The 15,732-nt window shown below is 46.6% G+C and overlaps 2 protein-coding genes across 3 annotated transcripts in view; both read left to right on the top strand.

Annotated features, from left to right (window-relative positions):
* RBBP5 (RB binding protein 5, histone lysine methyltransferase complex subunit) overlaps positions 1 to 5,609 on the top strand; it is a 42,167-nt gene extending 36,558 nt beyond the window's left edge. For both annotated transcript variants that reach the window (XM_006159240.3, XM_006159241.3), the window contains exon 14: positions 4,351 to 5,609. In XM_006159240.3, coding sequence (XP_006159302.1) covers positions 4,351 to 4,379 — 29 coding nt within the window. In that variant the 3' untranslated portion in view covers positions 4,380 to 5,609. The remainder of the gene's footprint in view (positions 1 to 4,350) is intronic.
* A 1,602-nt stretch (positions 5,610 to 7,211) lies between these two features.
* Positions 7,212 to 9,207, top strand: TMEM81 (transmembrane protein 81). Its single transcript, XM_006159242.3, has one exon. It carries the CDS (start codon positions 7,908 to 7,910, stop codon positions 8,889 to 8,891), a length of 984 nt encoding a protein of 327 aa, XP_006159304.1. The 5' UTR covers positions 7,212 to 7,907; the 3' UTR covers positions 8,892 to 9,207.
* The last annotated feature ends 6,525 nt before the right edge of the window (positions 9,208 to 15,732 follow it).

Here is a 15,732-nt window from a genome sequence, read left to right as displayed (position 1 = left end):
GATTTCTCGCTTTCTGTCTCTATGTCTCTCTCTGTCTGTCTGGCGAGCGCATGCGCCCTACAGTGAAAAATCTCTCCAAAAAAAAAAAAAGAATTATTTATTTAATTTTATTTATTCATTAATTTATTTTAATTTGATCAGAGAGAGATACACAGAGAAAGAGAGGGAAGGAGGGAAAGTGAGAAAGCAAGCCACCAGTTCCGGGACTTAAACTGTGGTTGGCCATGTGTGGGAGTGTCCAGTGCCTTAACCACCACGCCACCTGCTGGTCCCCAGTGCTGGTGCAGTTGTGACAGCACACAGAAAGCAACTACAGGGATGACGGCAATCGCGTCCCTAACTTCTCGCAATCACATATATGGTATATTTCCCTGTGTGATCTATATGTTCTTGTCATTGTCTCCTTTATTTCCCAGCCTTGACTCCTTGGCCTTTTCCTGGAGGAAATCTCCAGAGCTGGAGTGGCCAGATCAAACCCCAGAGTGCTGACAGAATCATTTTTAAAACCTCCAAAGACGGGAATGAGAAGAGCTTTTTCAGAAACCTGTGTCCAGCTTTGTTGACTAGCTGCAGCGCGTTTGGCTCTTTGTGATGGCTGCAGATCTGGGGGCGGGCAGCATAACTGGGTAGCACAGACCACACCCTCAGTGAGGGGAGAGCTTCACACAACAGCATGGTGGTCCTGGAGGGCCTGAGCAGGCAGAGGCTGACTGGCGTCTGCTGCTCACAGGCACAGGACCCCCAAGGCCACTGAGGGAAATTGGCACATGGATGCCATGGTTTCCGAAACCTCAGATTTTCAATAAAAGGCAGCATGACATCATTATTGATTGTCCATCAGTCAAGGAGAAATAAAACCTGATCTCAAAATGCTTGAAGCTGTACCATCTTCCAAAATCAGTCTAGTTCCAGTTGGTGATGTGGTAGGTAAGGCGCTGGTTCCCACATGGCCGACTGAATGGTTGGTGTCCCGGAAGTGACTTGAAAAAATACACCAGGCATGAGTGTACGTGTGCCCAAAATCCTGGGAGGAGAATGGAGAAGGGATTGAGACTTAGCTGTCCCTCCTTGGGGGTGCTTTCTCACTTTCTCTGTCTCTTGCTCACAAGCACACACCCTGCAGCAAAGCTAACCCTGTGGAGGGTTCTCCTCTCTATCATATGGTGCATATACTTTATCATGAATAAAAAAGAAAAACACGTAAGAAATACATCCAGTCAGAGGGTTATATTTGTAGATTCAAGGTTTTGTGGGTCCTCTTAAAATGGACTTTCATATTAGAGTCAATACAAAAGGTATAGGCCGAAGGCAACAACTAGGGCTCCTTGGCAGTAAACATCACCAGTAGCAAAATGCGAAAGGTGTGGTGTGTCACGTACGTGGTCTAAAGGCCTCATGAGATGGTGGGCATGGAGGGGTTGGTGTGCACCTGGTCTGCGAGGGTGGCAGACCAGGTGAGCAGATCCATCACTTCTGAGAGGAGACAGGTACTGGGCAGAGTTCCCTGCCCTCTGTTGGTAGACTTCCACTCCAGGGCTCTGAACCACATCCAGATCACACACTGAGTCTGTGATTGTTTCACATTCTTGGTAGTGACTGAGGTGTTTTTGGTTTTTGTTTCCTTCTGTTCCAGAGGCAGAGAGGAGAAACAGACAATAGGGGTTTTTTATTTTATTTGTTTTTAGTTTTTGCTGTAGGGTGTATGCTGCATGAGAAAGAGAGAGAGGGAAAGTGAGAAATCACCTCCCAGGGTGATGGCTGTGCCACAGTTTCTCCTCCAGTCTTCTCTTGGGATTTTGCACATGCATGCACACACGCACCCAGTATGTTTTCAAAGTACCAGGTCCGGGACTCAAACCATGGAGTCAGCCATATGGAATCTGCCATCTTAACCTCCATGCCACCTGTTGCCACACACACCGTCAAAAGGGTTTTGATGGCGCAATCCACCCCTAGCTCCAGCCAGTCTGGACCACGGGCATGCGTGTGCCTGGCGTGTTTATGGAGGCCTTCAGAAGTGTGAGTCAACCTCAAGGTTTTGTGGACCCTCTTCAAACAGACTCTTGCATTAGAGCCAAATTGTTGAAAGACAGGACTGTAGGTATAGGCTGGGTCATTACCCGAGTGAGATGAGTTTATTAATATCTGTAGTTGACCCTTACTGGAGAAGCCATTCTATAAAACTTGGTTAACCATTAGAGCATCGCTGTAACCACTGTACACTGACCAGCCCGTTTACATTCTTTTTCTTAGTGAACAGTCTTTTGAAGACTTATGAATTCCTGCTAAGACTAGTAGCTAGTTGGGTATTCTTTCTCATCCTATGCAATTAGAATTATTGGGTCATTGGAAAAGTCATGACATATTTTCTGTTTTTCTCTGCAAAACTGCATTGTAACTTTTCTGACGACCTAATAGTTGGCTTACCAGTTGGTGAAAGTGGGATTTGGAAATCATGATCCAGCGTCCTCTTAGGCCAGCCTCTTGGGCTGCCATTGGGTGGTATCAACAATGGCTGTTCCTCATGAGCCCACTCGCCCTTCGTATTACCTTCCTGGAGAGTTCCTTTATGCTGCAGCTAAATAACATGTTTCTCTGGGGCGGCTGCTGCTTCTGACCTCTGGCTTGCCTGAAGGTCTTCGGTGTCGCTGTCTCTCTGTATCTTACCTTGTGCGTAGTGTTGCTTGCTCTGGTTTTGATTCGTTGCCTGATGCCTCAGTGAGCCTTTGTGGGTGTTTTTTTCCCTTCCTTTTTCCTTTTATTTATTTAGTTATTTTGTCTCTTTGTAAGAACAAGGACGGCATAGAAACTTGAACTGCCCTCACATAATCCTGAGGGTATTAGAAATGCTATTGATTAGTGATTCGACCACCTTCTCCCATCATGATTTTGGCTTAAAATGACAGTGGGGTGTTCATCTATAAATGGCCACACCTAAGTCGGCAAGCTTGCTGGTGGGAATAACCAGTGCCACTAGCCTTAAAGTGGTAAAGCCATGCTATACGAACCTTGTGGGACAGAGTCTTTAGCTCGAGATTTTTCTTTTTTTTAAAATCAACACAAGAAGTTCACTGGTATGTTTTATGTTGGACAAGATCTGAAAAATGGATGCTAACTAAACTTTTTTTTTTTTTTTTGGAGAGGTTTTTTCGCTATAGGGCGCATGCACTCGCCAGACAGACAGAGAGAGACATAGAGACAGAAAGCGAGAAATCACCCCCCAGGGGGGATGGTCACGCCGCAATCCCTTCTCCATTCTCCTCTCGGGATCTTGGGCACGTACGCACACGCGCCCGGCGTGAGTTTTAAGCCACCGGGTCCGGGACGCGAACCGCGGTGGACTACGTGGGAGTCCAGCGACATAGCCATTACGCTAACTGCTGGTTCCCTAAACTTTTCATCTTACTGACCTATGAAAAGCTCAAATGCAATTTTTAACGGTGTCGCCCATTCAGTAGAGTTTATGTCTCATCATAATTGTAGTCTGTTTTCAGGCAAATGTGAATATTTGGTTTGCGTTGGAATTTTACGTTAAAAAAAATCAAGTCAAAAGCAAAGTTTTATCAGTGGGTACTTTTGTATCTTGAACAATTCTTTTTTAACCATTTCATTTCAAGCGGCATGTCTTTCTCCATCACAAACGACACGTGGGAGAGCTTTCTTCACCTTGTTCTCTTTTCACACTTCCTAGTCAATATTTCACAGCAGCCCATTTAAGGAGGCCCCTCAGAGGGTGAGCAGCTTCTATGGAGTAATCAGGGAAGTGTTCGTTTGATTTTACTATTTAGGAACTTTTTCACTGATTAGTTGTTGGTGTGAAAAAATGTCGGCAGTAGCTCTCATTAACATTTCGCCATATTTGGGGATTCTAAGGTGATAAGAATGTCACTTTAAGGAACAGTGGTGCTCGGAAAAGGGTTTCTTGCCCACTGTTAATAATTTTGTGACTATTTATTTAGTCTAATTATGTGCGAGGTTGAAATTAGTACCCTAGAATGTCCTTCCCTCTACTTACTACATTCTTTGTATTATTAAGCATTATTTGTTAATGATGCTTTGGAGAATGATTAGCACTTAGAAAATACTTAGAGCTCTTATTTTGCTCCCCCCACCCCCAATTTGGGGCAGTACTGAAAAAAGTATTGGGGTGGGGAGGTAGGATTTAGGTAATAGGTTGCTTCATGAAGAGTAATCTGGAGTTGGAGTTGGTTACAACTTTTCTTAAAGGGGAGGAATTTGGGCCCATGTATGCTTGTAATGCACCATCCAGCACCCCTCAGTATTTTCATTATTGTAAGTCAGTGGTCTAAGTTGATGCTAAAAGACATCTTTCTGTGTCTCCTTCTTTAGCAGGAGGAGCAATCTCGGAACTATTATGAAGACCCTGAAGTTCTTCGTTCTTTCCCACTTTGCCATCATGTGGCCTCTGGACACTGTCGTCAGTCATTTCAGATTGACTCTAATTTAAAGCAAAGGCCTCTGTCTCCCACCCAGGAGGTGGAAGGGGTGAATATTAGGTTTGAATGAAGACGTGAATTACGAAGAGTCCCTTACCTTCTTTTTTAAGCATAAGTCCAAATAGGCTCTCAGGAATGAGGATTTGTGAAGACATCAAATAGCAGTTTTGACTCATTTAAACTTTAATGCTTAGTTGCATTGCTGGAGAGAAGATATTCATGTTTTTGCTCCTCTAACTTCATTAGACACAACATCATTCCGATAGGTCATTTCTTATCTCCTGTCTGCCTTTCATCCTCAATGCATGTCCTGGAGGGACTTCGTATCTGAAGTTTGGCTACCCGTATCCTAGGAACACTTCCGTTGCATATTCTTTCTTTCATTTTTGAATTTACTGTCTCTCCAGAGACCTCCTACATTGTAAATTGTGTAAAAGGATGGGCAGAAAACAAAGGGCTTGACCGATGTCGCATTTTCGGAAAGAGAACATAGATAAGGCAGCCCCGCTTTGCACCATCCCACATTCTGTCCAGCAATCCGGGTTGGAAGAGATGCAGAGTTTGTCCTTGTTCTCCTCTCACTGCATGCTTCCCTCCAGTGTCAGTTCATTCCCATTAATCATGGTTTTTGAAGATAGCTACTTTTATCCGTCTCTAACAAAGAATTATCAATACTTTATATTGCTTTACCTGTGCTGGCTTCTGGAGATAGAAACAAACCAAGGTGTGTCTCCCAACGAGCTTCTTTTTTATCGTGGGTGTGGGGAATCTATGCAAGGACTAAAGTAAACCTGTCCCAAATCAAAGCAGTAGCAACACAGTCAAAGATCAGGTAAATGGATGTTATCGATGTCTGTGGAAACCTGTCCCGTCAGTCGTTGCATTTTTCCCTTCCCGCACCCGTGCTCCTTTTTCTTACTGTGTTTCCAGGCACTTCCTTTCTGTGAAAGGTTGCCCCCTCCCCCCCATTTTGCTGTTCTTTATAATGAAAAGTAGCAGATCAGATGGATGTGTACATTAGGTGTTTGAGATTCTCTGGAAACCTAGAGTCAAAAGCCAGGTGTCCAAAGGGCTCGGTAGCCTCTCTCAGTAGAGCTTTTGGCTGACCGAAAGTGCTTAAACTGGATTATCATTTCCCCAGTGTTTTCAAGGCAAGACGAGTTACTGTGCTTATCGTGAAATCTGTCTCAGCTGGCGGATGCTCCAGTCATTAGCCGAACTCATTGATTTCCTTTTAGATTTTAGGATCAAAATCACAGTAGAACACATCAGGCAGAGCCTCTCTCCCAGTCCATCTCTAGACCCCGTATATTCATTAGCTGAGAAAGAGCTCCCCAAGTCCGTTGCAAAATGGCTATATTTTTAGATGCTACTGCGTTTTCTCTAAATGCTCACTTTGTGTATTTCCTGACCAGTGGTTAGACTGGTAGGTGGCTCCCTGGACACGTTTTTGTTTTGCGACGTTCTGCCCACTCCAGTCGTTTGCACCGTGCCCTGCAGTGGTGTACCCACTGCGGTGCGAGAGTTTCTGCCTTAGTTCCACGCGCAGAGTAGCCTGGCTTCCTCTGCCTGGACATCGGATGCGTAGGCTGCGTCCACCTCCCACACAGGCTCCTGGGGAGGTCAGCGTCAGCCCTGTCAGGTTGTCTTTGGCAGCAGCTCCTAGTAATTATTTATGCTTTGGGAATGTGTTTTCAGCTCCTGTAAACCTTCTATTCGTTTCAGTTTGAATTTCCCGCATTGTACAGTATATGTATATTCTCTTCCTCCGTTTGTTGTCCCCCTCTCCCCACCATTTGGTTTTTTAAAATGTTCTGTAGTTTTGTACAAGATGAGACTTAGCCTTGGGTACTTCTTGCTGAAGCTTTAATGCTTTGTAAATAAAATCGGATGTTTATTAAAGAACAGGTGTAGACATTAGTTTGTGGACACTGATCGCTTCTGGAACTCACCAGCCACTTTGTACAGCCGAAACTGTGGCTTACTCCAGTGCGTTAGGTCTTTCCGTGTAGAGATACAGGGCTGGATGGGGGAACTTGGTCACGGAGTCTGGCTTTCTACCTCTGAATAAGATTATAAACACATGACTTGAGCAAAAAATTGGTGTTAATCAAAAAGATCATTTAGGAATGATTTCTCTTCCAATTCTTGAACCTGGTATCAAGTGTGTGTTACCGCACTGTGCAGTCCACAGTGCTTGGCACGCAGGAGGTTACAAAACGTACCAGAAGGTTCCTGCCTTTTGTATAGAAATTCAGGAAGGGTAAGTCAGTCACTTGCTGTCTAGTCCAGAGATCTTAATCCTTTTTTCTTCCTTTTTTTAAAAGCAGTTAACATTTTTTTAAAAAGAATTCTTTTATTTAACTTTACTTACTTATTTTAATTTGAACAGAAGGGGGCAGAGTGAGAGACAGAAAGAAGGAAAGTGAGAAAGCAAGCTGTCAGGTCCGGGACTCGAATTACCATTGGCCGGTTGGCCGTGTGAGAGTCCAGCACCCTTAACTACAACACCACCTGCCGGCCCCTCTTAATCATTTTTATAGAAGGTTTAGGAGTATTCAGAGTAAAGGTTTTTTTGTTCATTTGTTTGTTTTTGCCATTGCGCTTGCCAGCGGGAGACAGAGATAAGGAAATTGAGAAATCATCTCGAGAGGGGATGGCCATGCCACAATCCCTTCTCCATTCTCCTCTCAGGATTTTGGTCATATCTGAACATGTGCCTGATGTGATTTTTAAGCTGCAAGTTCCAAGACTCAAACTGAAAGTCATCCATGTGGGATCCAACACCTTAAATACCATAGCACCTGCTGGCCCGTAAGTCTTTGATTTTAATCAGCGCCAAGTGAAGTGTCTACTTACTAATCTTTTATGTCATTGAGAACTTGTCTTTGACATCATAGCTGTTACATAGCAACCTTGACCTTTGACCTAAGCCGGCCATGAGCTCCTGAGTCCTGTGGGGTGTAGGGCGTAGGCTGAGGGTAGGGAGCACTGTGCATCCTCTCCCCAAGAAATACCTTGGGGGCCCTTTACAAAGGAAGAGGACTCTCTTGCTGGTAAAGGTTCGGATTCTAAAGGGCATTCTGGCTTGTGTCTTCATGACTTCTCAGTTTTGTTTAAAATCCCTTGCACATGGAGTGTTTCACCCTTTACCTAATGTTTTCATGTACAGTGTATCATTTGATGTTCAAAGTGACCTTCCTAAAATAGGCAAGGAGGTCTTAATTTACAAAGGAAGAGAGAGAAATAGAAATTTAGGAGGGGTAAGTTACTTGCTCCTAGTCCAGAGTTCTTAATCCTTTTTATAGGTTTAGAGCATTCAGCATAAAGAACTCAAGTTAGTTACCTGAACATGATCCGGATTAATCCTCTTCTTTTAGATTGTTTTTTATTTGGCCAGATTTAACTAAAGAAAGGGTTTCAAAACCCTTTGACTTAGGAGGCTGTCTCATGTCGAAAGAAGTAAGTTATGATGTCATAGATGGTGTCTCTGGATACCATGGCGGGATCCTGGCCAAGGGTGGTGAAATGCCTACCAAGACTTCAGCCACTGGTTTCGTCTTTGGCTTGCTGTTGGCCTCCTACCTGCCTTTGGTGACAACTTCACCTAACACCCTGGCCATCCCTAAGAAGCTGCAAGAGGCTGTGGGGCAAGTTATTGTAAGTGCCACGCCCTGTACTGTCACCTGTGGGCTTGGCTATAAAGAAGAGACCGTCTGTGAGGTGGGCCCTGATGGAGTGAGGAGGAAGTGTAAGTCTCAGCGCCTGGAGTGTCTCACCAACTGGATCTGTGGCATGCTCCATTTCACCGTGCTTGTTGGGCAGGAATTCGAGCTTAGCTGTCTGAGCGCAGAAATCCTGGAGGTAGGGCAGGAGGCTTTCCGGTTCACCTGGAGACTTGCTCGGGGTATCATCTCCACTGATGATGAGGTCTTCAAACCCTTCCGAGTCAATTCCCACTTCGTGAGGTTTCAGTCTGCTCAGGAGTATGACTCCGGGACCTATCGGTGTGACGTACAGCTGTTAAAAAATCTGAGACTTGTCAAGAGACTCTATTTTGGCCTGAGGGTCCTTTCTCCTCACTTAGTGAACCTGAATTTTGATCAGTCCCTTACTGAGGATCAGAAGTTAGTAGATGAGGGCTTGGAAGTTAACCTGGATAGCCATGTCAAGCCTCCCCTCTCAAAGTGGAAAAAGAAGGTGGCATCAGCCTTGGTCCTAGGAGTTACCAGTGGGGTGGTGGGTGGGGTGCTTCTGAGCGTCCCCCTCTGCTGTGTGCTGAGGGGGGTCTGCAGCAATGACAGCCTGAAGAGCCTGAAGGACTGGCTGGCCAAGAGGCAAGGCTGGCCGCCCATGTGGCCACACTCGGTTTTCAGGAGTGTTCCGGGTTGGCTAAGAGCGAGGGCTCCCACTACCAAAAGAATGAGTGGGTAATGTGTAAGTGGCAACCTTGTGACCGCCATGGACAATAATCCCTAACTTCTTCATGGCCGAGACGGGTCTCTTCCTGATTCCAGGAAACAGCCGCTGTCACCTCTGTTCCTGAAAGAGTCCTGTCTTCCAAGTGTGCCCGTGTTCTACTGTTTCCAGCTCCAGGCCTCCCCACCTCCGCCCCGTCTTCTGAGCAGTATTTACATGTAGAAGGATGGATTAGTGGTTTTTCTATTGAAATGTTTTTTCCTCTTCAATAAAAATACTTCAGTTCTAGTAGCTAGATGGAGACCTAACTTTTTTTTTTTAAGAATTATTTAATTTTATTTATTATTTTTATTATTTAAAAATCGCTACAGACTCAGGCACTTACCAGAGAGAGAGGACACAAAAGTGAGAAAGCAAGATGCCAGGTCCAGGACTCAAACCACAGTCACCTTGTGGAAGTCCAACGCCTTACCTGCCACGCCACTCGCTGGCCCCTAACCATTTCTTTTCCATTCTTTAAGTTTAAAATTTCTTGAATTTGTTTGAATTGTCCCATAATCAATGAGGCTTTTTGTTTTTTTTTTTCATTTCCCTCGAGTTTTTTAAAATAGACATTGAACAGATCGTCTGCTTGGTAGGGGACGTGTGTCGTGTGTGGCAGAGGGGGTCAGTAACGACACCTGGCTCAGGTGCGAACTACACAGCTGCCAAGTGTTTGTGAATTATCTGCACTCCCCGTATTCCCTAGGCACACCCTCTGTGTTCAGGGGTAAATAGGGTTTCCTGGCGAAATTCTGGATCCTCTGCCTGGTCGGTCTCCCCCGATCATTCCAGCGGCCTGCTCCTTCCGTTTCAGCTCTTTCAGTGCCTTGGAGCTTGTGTTCCTGGAAAGGTCAGGAGTGTTGGTTTCTTACAGAAGCCACCCCGAGGGAGGACTCGTACCTTCATCGGGGTCTCCCTAGGACATCTTAGACCTCCAGGGGCCCTGACTGTGTCTGAGATAACGGGCTTATGAAACCACCGGGAGAAAGGCTCTCGGGGCTCTCGGCTACCAGCTAAGCTAAGTCCACCGAGAGCATGAGAGCCTTTCTTCCTCTCGCCCTCCTCTAGCTGCAGGAGGTGCCGCAGAAGCCCAAGACCAGCGAGGGTTCCCTTCAGCCCTGGGTCAGAATCACCCGAGACCTTTTGAGAAATAAAGATTCCTGAAGGCACTAATACAGTGTAAATCTTATAGTCAAAGAATCTGTTACTTTCTTAACCTTTCACTTAAAAAAAATTTCAAACCCATTAAGTTGAGAGAAAGGTTTGGTATTTGCCCAGAGACCCGTGACTCAGATTTTTTCTTTTTTCTTTTTTGCTATAGGGCACATGCGCTTGCCAGAAAGACAGAGAGACAGAAAGTGAAAAATCACCCCCCAGGGGGGATGGCCACGCCACAGTCCCTTCTCCATTCTCCTCTTGGGATCTTGGGCACGCACGCACACGTGCCCGGCGTGAGTTTCAAGCCACCGGGTCCAGGACTCAAACCATGGTCAACTACATGGAAGTCCAGTGACATAGCCATTACACCATCTGCTGGTATTCATAATTATCTTTTAAATATGTATCCATTTTGCTGAGTCATTTGAAAGCTAATCACAGGCATTATGAACTTTTGTTCTTCAATCATGTGTGATCTAATAAAGACATTTCTGTGTAATTTTAATACCTTTATCACACTAAGAAAATTAACAGTTCACTAATGTGACATATAGCTGATACTCGGTTTTCCCGTTTCTAGAATCTTACAGCTCTTTAATATCTGATCCAGGACTGAATAAAGATTCATGTATTACATTTGGTTGCTTAAAGTCTGATTTCACAGCAGATTGCCTGCCTTTCGTTTGTGTTCTGTGACATTGATTTTATTGAAGAGTCTGGCTAGTCTAGTTGTCTTGGAATAGTGTCCCACAATCTGGATTTGTCATTTCCTCATGATTAGATTCATGAGGAATGAATCATACGCATTCTTTAAAAGAAGAATTACTTACTAATTTTGTTATTTTTAAAATTTGCCACAGAGCACATGTGCTCACTAGAGAGACAGAGAGGGAAAGTGAGAAAGCAAGCTGCCAGATCCAGGACTCGAACCACAGCTGGCCATGAGGGAGTCCAGTGCCCTAACCACAACATCATCATGCATTTTTGACAAAAGCCCTGCATGGCTAGGAATAGTGCCTCACATCAGGACCCTCCTATGTTAGGTTCGGCCATTGTTGATGGTAATAAGCTAAGGTGACTGCCAGACCTCTCCAAAAGTGGGTGTGCATGTCTGTGCGTATGGATGTTTGTGTAGGTATCTAGTATACACACACACACACACACACACACACACACCTCCTGTGCAATTAATAATCTGTGGGGGTGATATTTTGTGATTATCTGGTTTTCCAAAAACTTCTCGTAAATGTTTTGAAATCCCTTGGCAGTCCTTGCCTTATTTAGTACTACATGCTGGGAATTACAAAATGATTATTGTTTTAGTCATCATATGTATACACATACACATATTTTAAGACAGATTTTTGCCATAGGACACATGTACTTACCAGAGAGACAGTGAGAAATCACCACCCGGGGGGATGGCCCCCCTCTCAGGGTTTTGGGCTTGCCACGTACACGTACTGGTGTGAGTTTAAGGCACTGGGTCCAGGACTCAAACCACAGTCCACTATATGGGAGACCAGTGACCCAACCATTACACCATCTTCTGGTCCCCATCATTTCTATATTATTAGCCTATATTTTTTCTATAAAGAAGAGCTTTTGGTGTGTGTGTGTGTGGGGGGGGGGGGTCCATCAGGTAGTGTATGATGGTTAGGGCACTAGACTCCTACATGGTCAACAATGGTTCAAGTCCCAGACCCAACAGTTTAAAAATCATGATGGCATGTGTGTGTTTGTGCCCAAAATCCAAGAGGAGACTGGAGGAGAAGGGATTGCAGTGTGGCCAGCCCCCCTGGGGAGGGATTTCTTACTTTCTCTCTCTTTGTCTTGTCTCTCTCTCTCTCTAGCGAGTACACACACTCTATGGCAAAAATCTAAAAAAAAAGAAAAGCTTGTTTTACTTTCTTATTTTTGAGGTCTCAATGGATATCCTTTTTTTAGTGATAATCCATTATGGTTTCATTTTCATGTTCAAACTCTTTTCTCCCTACTTGGCCAGTGGGTGTCACTTAATACCAGCTCTTTCATCCTTTTGCTGTGGTCCCATTTGAATATGAACTTTTTAAAAAGATTTGTATTTATTTGATTAGTTATTATTATTTAAGTTGCTACAGGGCTCATGCAATCTCGGGAGAGAGAAAGGGAGAGACAGAAAGTGAGAAAGCATCCCCCATCCCAGGGGGGATGGCCACACCGCAGTCCCTTCCCCATTCTCCTGGGATTTGTGGTACACACTCACACATGCCCAGAGTGATTCTCAAGCTACCAGATGGAGGATTGAACCACTCAGCCATGTGGGATCCAGCCGTCCTAACCTTCACACCACCTGCTGGCCCCAACTGTGAATATTTTACATCAGGTTCATTTAGACTTCTATGGCCCCAAACCTGAATCTGCTTTTTCTCTAAAGAACCCTGATTTCTTTTAGTGTGGAGAGCACTATTTAGAAACCCAGGTCCATGTGCTCATTGTTCCCAGGGAGTCCTAGAGATAGACAAATACATAAACTATTGTAAGTTCAAAGTATCTTCTGTGGGTGGTTCTGCTGCCTAACCATAGTTGTGATCCACTGGCGTAGACCCATGCATAGGGAGTCGTCTTCTCTTGCTCCTATTGCCACAACATTTTAAATTTCATACACCATTACACCTACTCGGTCTACCTCCGAGGGGATGGATTTCAGAAGACCGGGCTCTTGTCTCGTTCTGCTGTCTCCTCTTAACGGGACAAGCTACTGACCCTTCATAGGCCTCTTTGAAACAGCTGACTGTAAGGTTCCCATGGGAGCCTATGAGCTAAACTGCTCTGTCAACTGAAGTCCTGGACATAGATTTGGGAATGTCATTAATGATGCATTTTAGATCAGTACTGGACAATTTACTGAAGTCGTCAGATAACTTGCTGGACTTTAAAGACCATGAAACGGGACCAGCAGATGGCGTAATGGCTATGACCCTGGACTCCCATGTAGTCGACCGCAGTTCAAATTCTGGACCTGGTGGTTTAAACTCATGCGGGTGCATGTGCGTGCATGCCCAAGATCCCGAGAGGAGAATGGAGGAGAAGGGATTGTGGCTTGGCCATCTGCCTTGGGTGATTTCTTGCTTTTCTGAGCGGGGAGGAAGGCCGAGGGGAGTAGTTTCCCATTGTACAGATGGAGAGGCAGGCCCAAGAAGAGCTGTAGCGGATAACTTCTGTACTCTGTTGCCAGCCAGCAGTCAAGCGAAGGATGGACAAGCACAGCTCCAGCGGTCACCCTCTGTGCGTTGGGCTCTTTGATTTCGGCTGAGGTATGAACAGATTGAGCAGGGAAGAGAACAAAAACTCCCCAGGTATGGGGACCAGCAGGTGGCATGGTGGTTAAGGCACTGGATGCTCCTACATGGCCAAACACAGTTCGAGTCCTTGACCTGGTGGCTTGTTTTCTCACTTTCCCTCTCTCTCTATCTCTAGTCAAATTAAAATAAATGAATGAATAAATAAATGAATATATTTTAAAAATGGGCTGATAATTTTTTTTAAAATCCCAGGTGTGTTACGAAAGACAAAAACCTAGTTCAGTCTATTGGAATCTGTGCAAGGAATCTGCCTGCTGAGGGTCATGGGGATACTGACTGGACTAAACCTTGGGTTCTAGAGAGGCTGGTGCTCTCAGCATCCCCTTTCAGTGCCAAGTCTGGGGCACTGTCAGCCTGGGGACGCCATGCTCAATGGGTCCTGGCAGACAGCTCGGCACGGAGTAGTGGGGGTCCCCTCTCCCCTTCATCTCCCTCTACCCCACAGAAGGTTAGGGGCCCCATCAGCCCTACCCACTTCACACCACTGCAGAGGCGTGTTGCTGCACATCTCGTCTGCAGGGAGGTTTGGCAGATGTGAGTGTGTGAGGGAGCACGTGGCTGGAAGCTGACTAGTAATTCTGACACTAGGCTGCCGTGGGCTGAGAGGAGAGGTAGCCACCGCCTTATCCCAGATGCGGGGGTCTCGAGTATCTCAGGAGAGGACATCCCTTCTGGATCATAGAAGCAACACCTCAGATGCCTTGGGAATCAGGGCCCCTGGCGCCAGTTGCCCACTGTCAGGTGCAAAGCCAGCCGACCAGCATGGCACCCGCTGTGCTCTGCTTAGCCTGCCTCGGGCTCTCTGGGCCTAGTTTTTCCCCTTCCAGGACTGAATGAAGCAGCATGGATCAGTGTTGTCACTTCTTAGCGTTGGCTAGAGGATGATCAGAGCATCTGGGGATGGGACAGGACAAGGAGGCAGGCTACCACCAACCACGAAAACACCCACAGCTGGTGCCAGCTGCTCCACAGCTCAAGAAACCATCTTTATTAAGAACTGCTTGCTACCAGAGTCAATCGAGAACTACCGTTACAAGAAGTATAAACAACAGGCCAGTGGGGCTGGCTCCATTTGAACGAAATCTGAGTCGAGTCAGTGGTCTGATGAGGCCCTGGCGCTGGCCGAGCCGGGAACAGGGCGGGCCTTGCTTGGGCAACTTGGAGTCTTGGGGCCAAGACAGGACAAACCCTGTCTGAGAGCACTGAGTGCCATAGGTCCCGACGCCACCTGCGCTTCTGGGCAAAGCTATCTGACCGCTGCGTTCCTCTCCACTTTCCCTTTACTGCCCTGCCTTCCCAAAGCTAATGGCTGTATATACAAGTCCACGGGGTGGCCTTTGACTACCAGGCACCTGTTTCCATGGAACTCTCAAAGTCCTCTAGGAAAATGTCCCCTATTCCTTCTTACGTACTCCAGGAGTCTCTCTGGCAACTTTCTTCATGCCCAGATTAGGTGTGGCCCCAGGGACGGAGCAGCACACTCTCCAGTGAACCCTCCGACACACGAGCCCAGATAGGCCTTTGGAGACCAGGAAGAGAAGAGATTCCTCTGCAGCTGGGGAAGTGATCAATGGGTGAAGCATCCCTAGCCATCTTCGACTTTTGCCCAGAGTATAGGCCAGATGGCTTTTGGGACTGCCACGAGGCAGTGCATGCTGGGAAAAGTTCTGGGTTGCAACCAGAATTCCCCGGAGCAAGCCTTCCCGATGGGAAGATGCAGGGACCTCCCAGACTCCTCCCATGCCGGGCACACTTCGATTCTGATGTTCTCAGCTTCGAGGACACTGACGGTATCCCCCCCGCAGCTGCGCCTCACCTGGGCCCCACACCAACTGTCAGGACTCCCCAAAGGTCTCTAAAGGAGCCGTTACTCTTTCCAGGGCCTCGTTGCAGCAGTTTTTTCCTAATATCTATCTTTAGTCTCTCGTTATTTTATCAAGACAAAGACCCCTGCCCTGCCCTCTCGTGTGCCCTGCCCTGAGCGAAGCTGACTTTGCTGGCCCTGAGACTCCATCTGGGGAGAGCTGCTGTCCCCCGGAGAGCAGGGCATACCGCTGGTCTGTTAGAGCAGCGAGGACTGAGGGCTAAGGCAGGGGCAGAGGACAGCCCGAGGTGTGCCGAACGGAGGGCACTGTCCGCCGGCGTTTCTGTCCTCAGTCCTCAAGGCATTTCCTGGCCACTGGGCTGCGGGATGCAGTACTTGTTTATGGATGTCTCTGCTGCCACCCCTGGGGCTGGGCGTTCCAGACTCAATTCTGGCTGGGGGGAGGAGAGAATCCAGAAGGGAGACATGACCACAGCGGGGGGGGGCC

This window comes from Tupaia chinensis, unplaced genomic scaffold (genome assembly GCF_000334495.1).
Source record: "Tupaia chinensis unplaced genomic scaffold, TupChi_1.0 Scaffold000627_1, whole genome shotgun sequence".
Lineage (NCBI taxonomy): Eukaryota > Metazoa > Chordata > Mammalia > Scandentia > Tupaiidae > Tupaia > Tupaia belangeri.
The sequence above is the reverse complement of the archived record's forward strand: the minus strand, read 5'-3'. Positions and strand labels throughout refer to the sequence as shown.

What these genes read in the sequence shown, in the direction of transcription:
- TMEM81 (XM_006159242.3), top strand. Translation starts at nt 7,908, where the DNA reads ATGTCGAAAGAAGTAAGTTATGATGTCATAGATGGTGTCTCTGGATAC.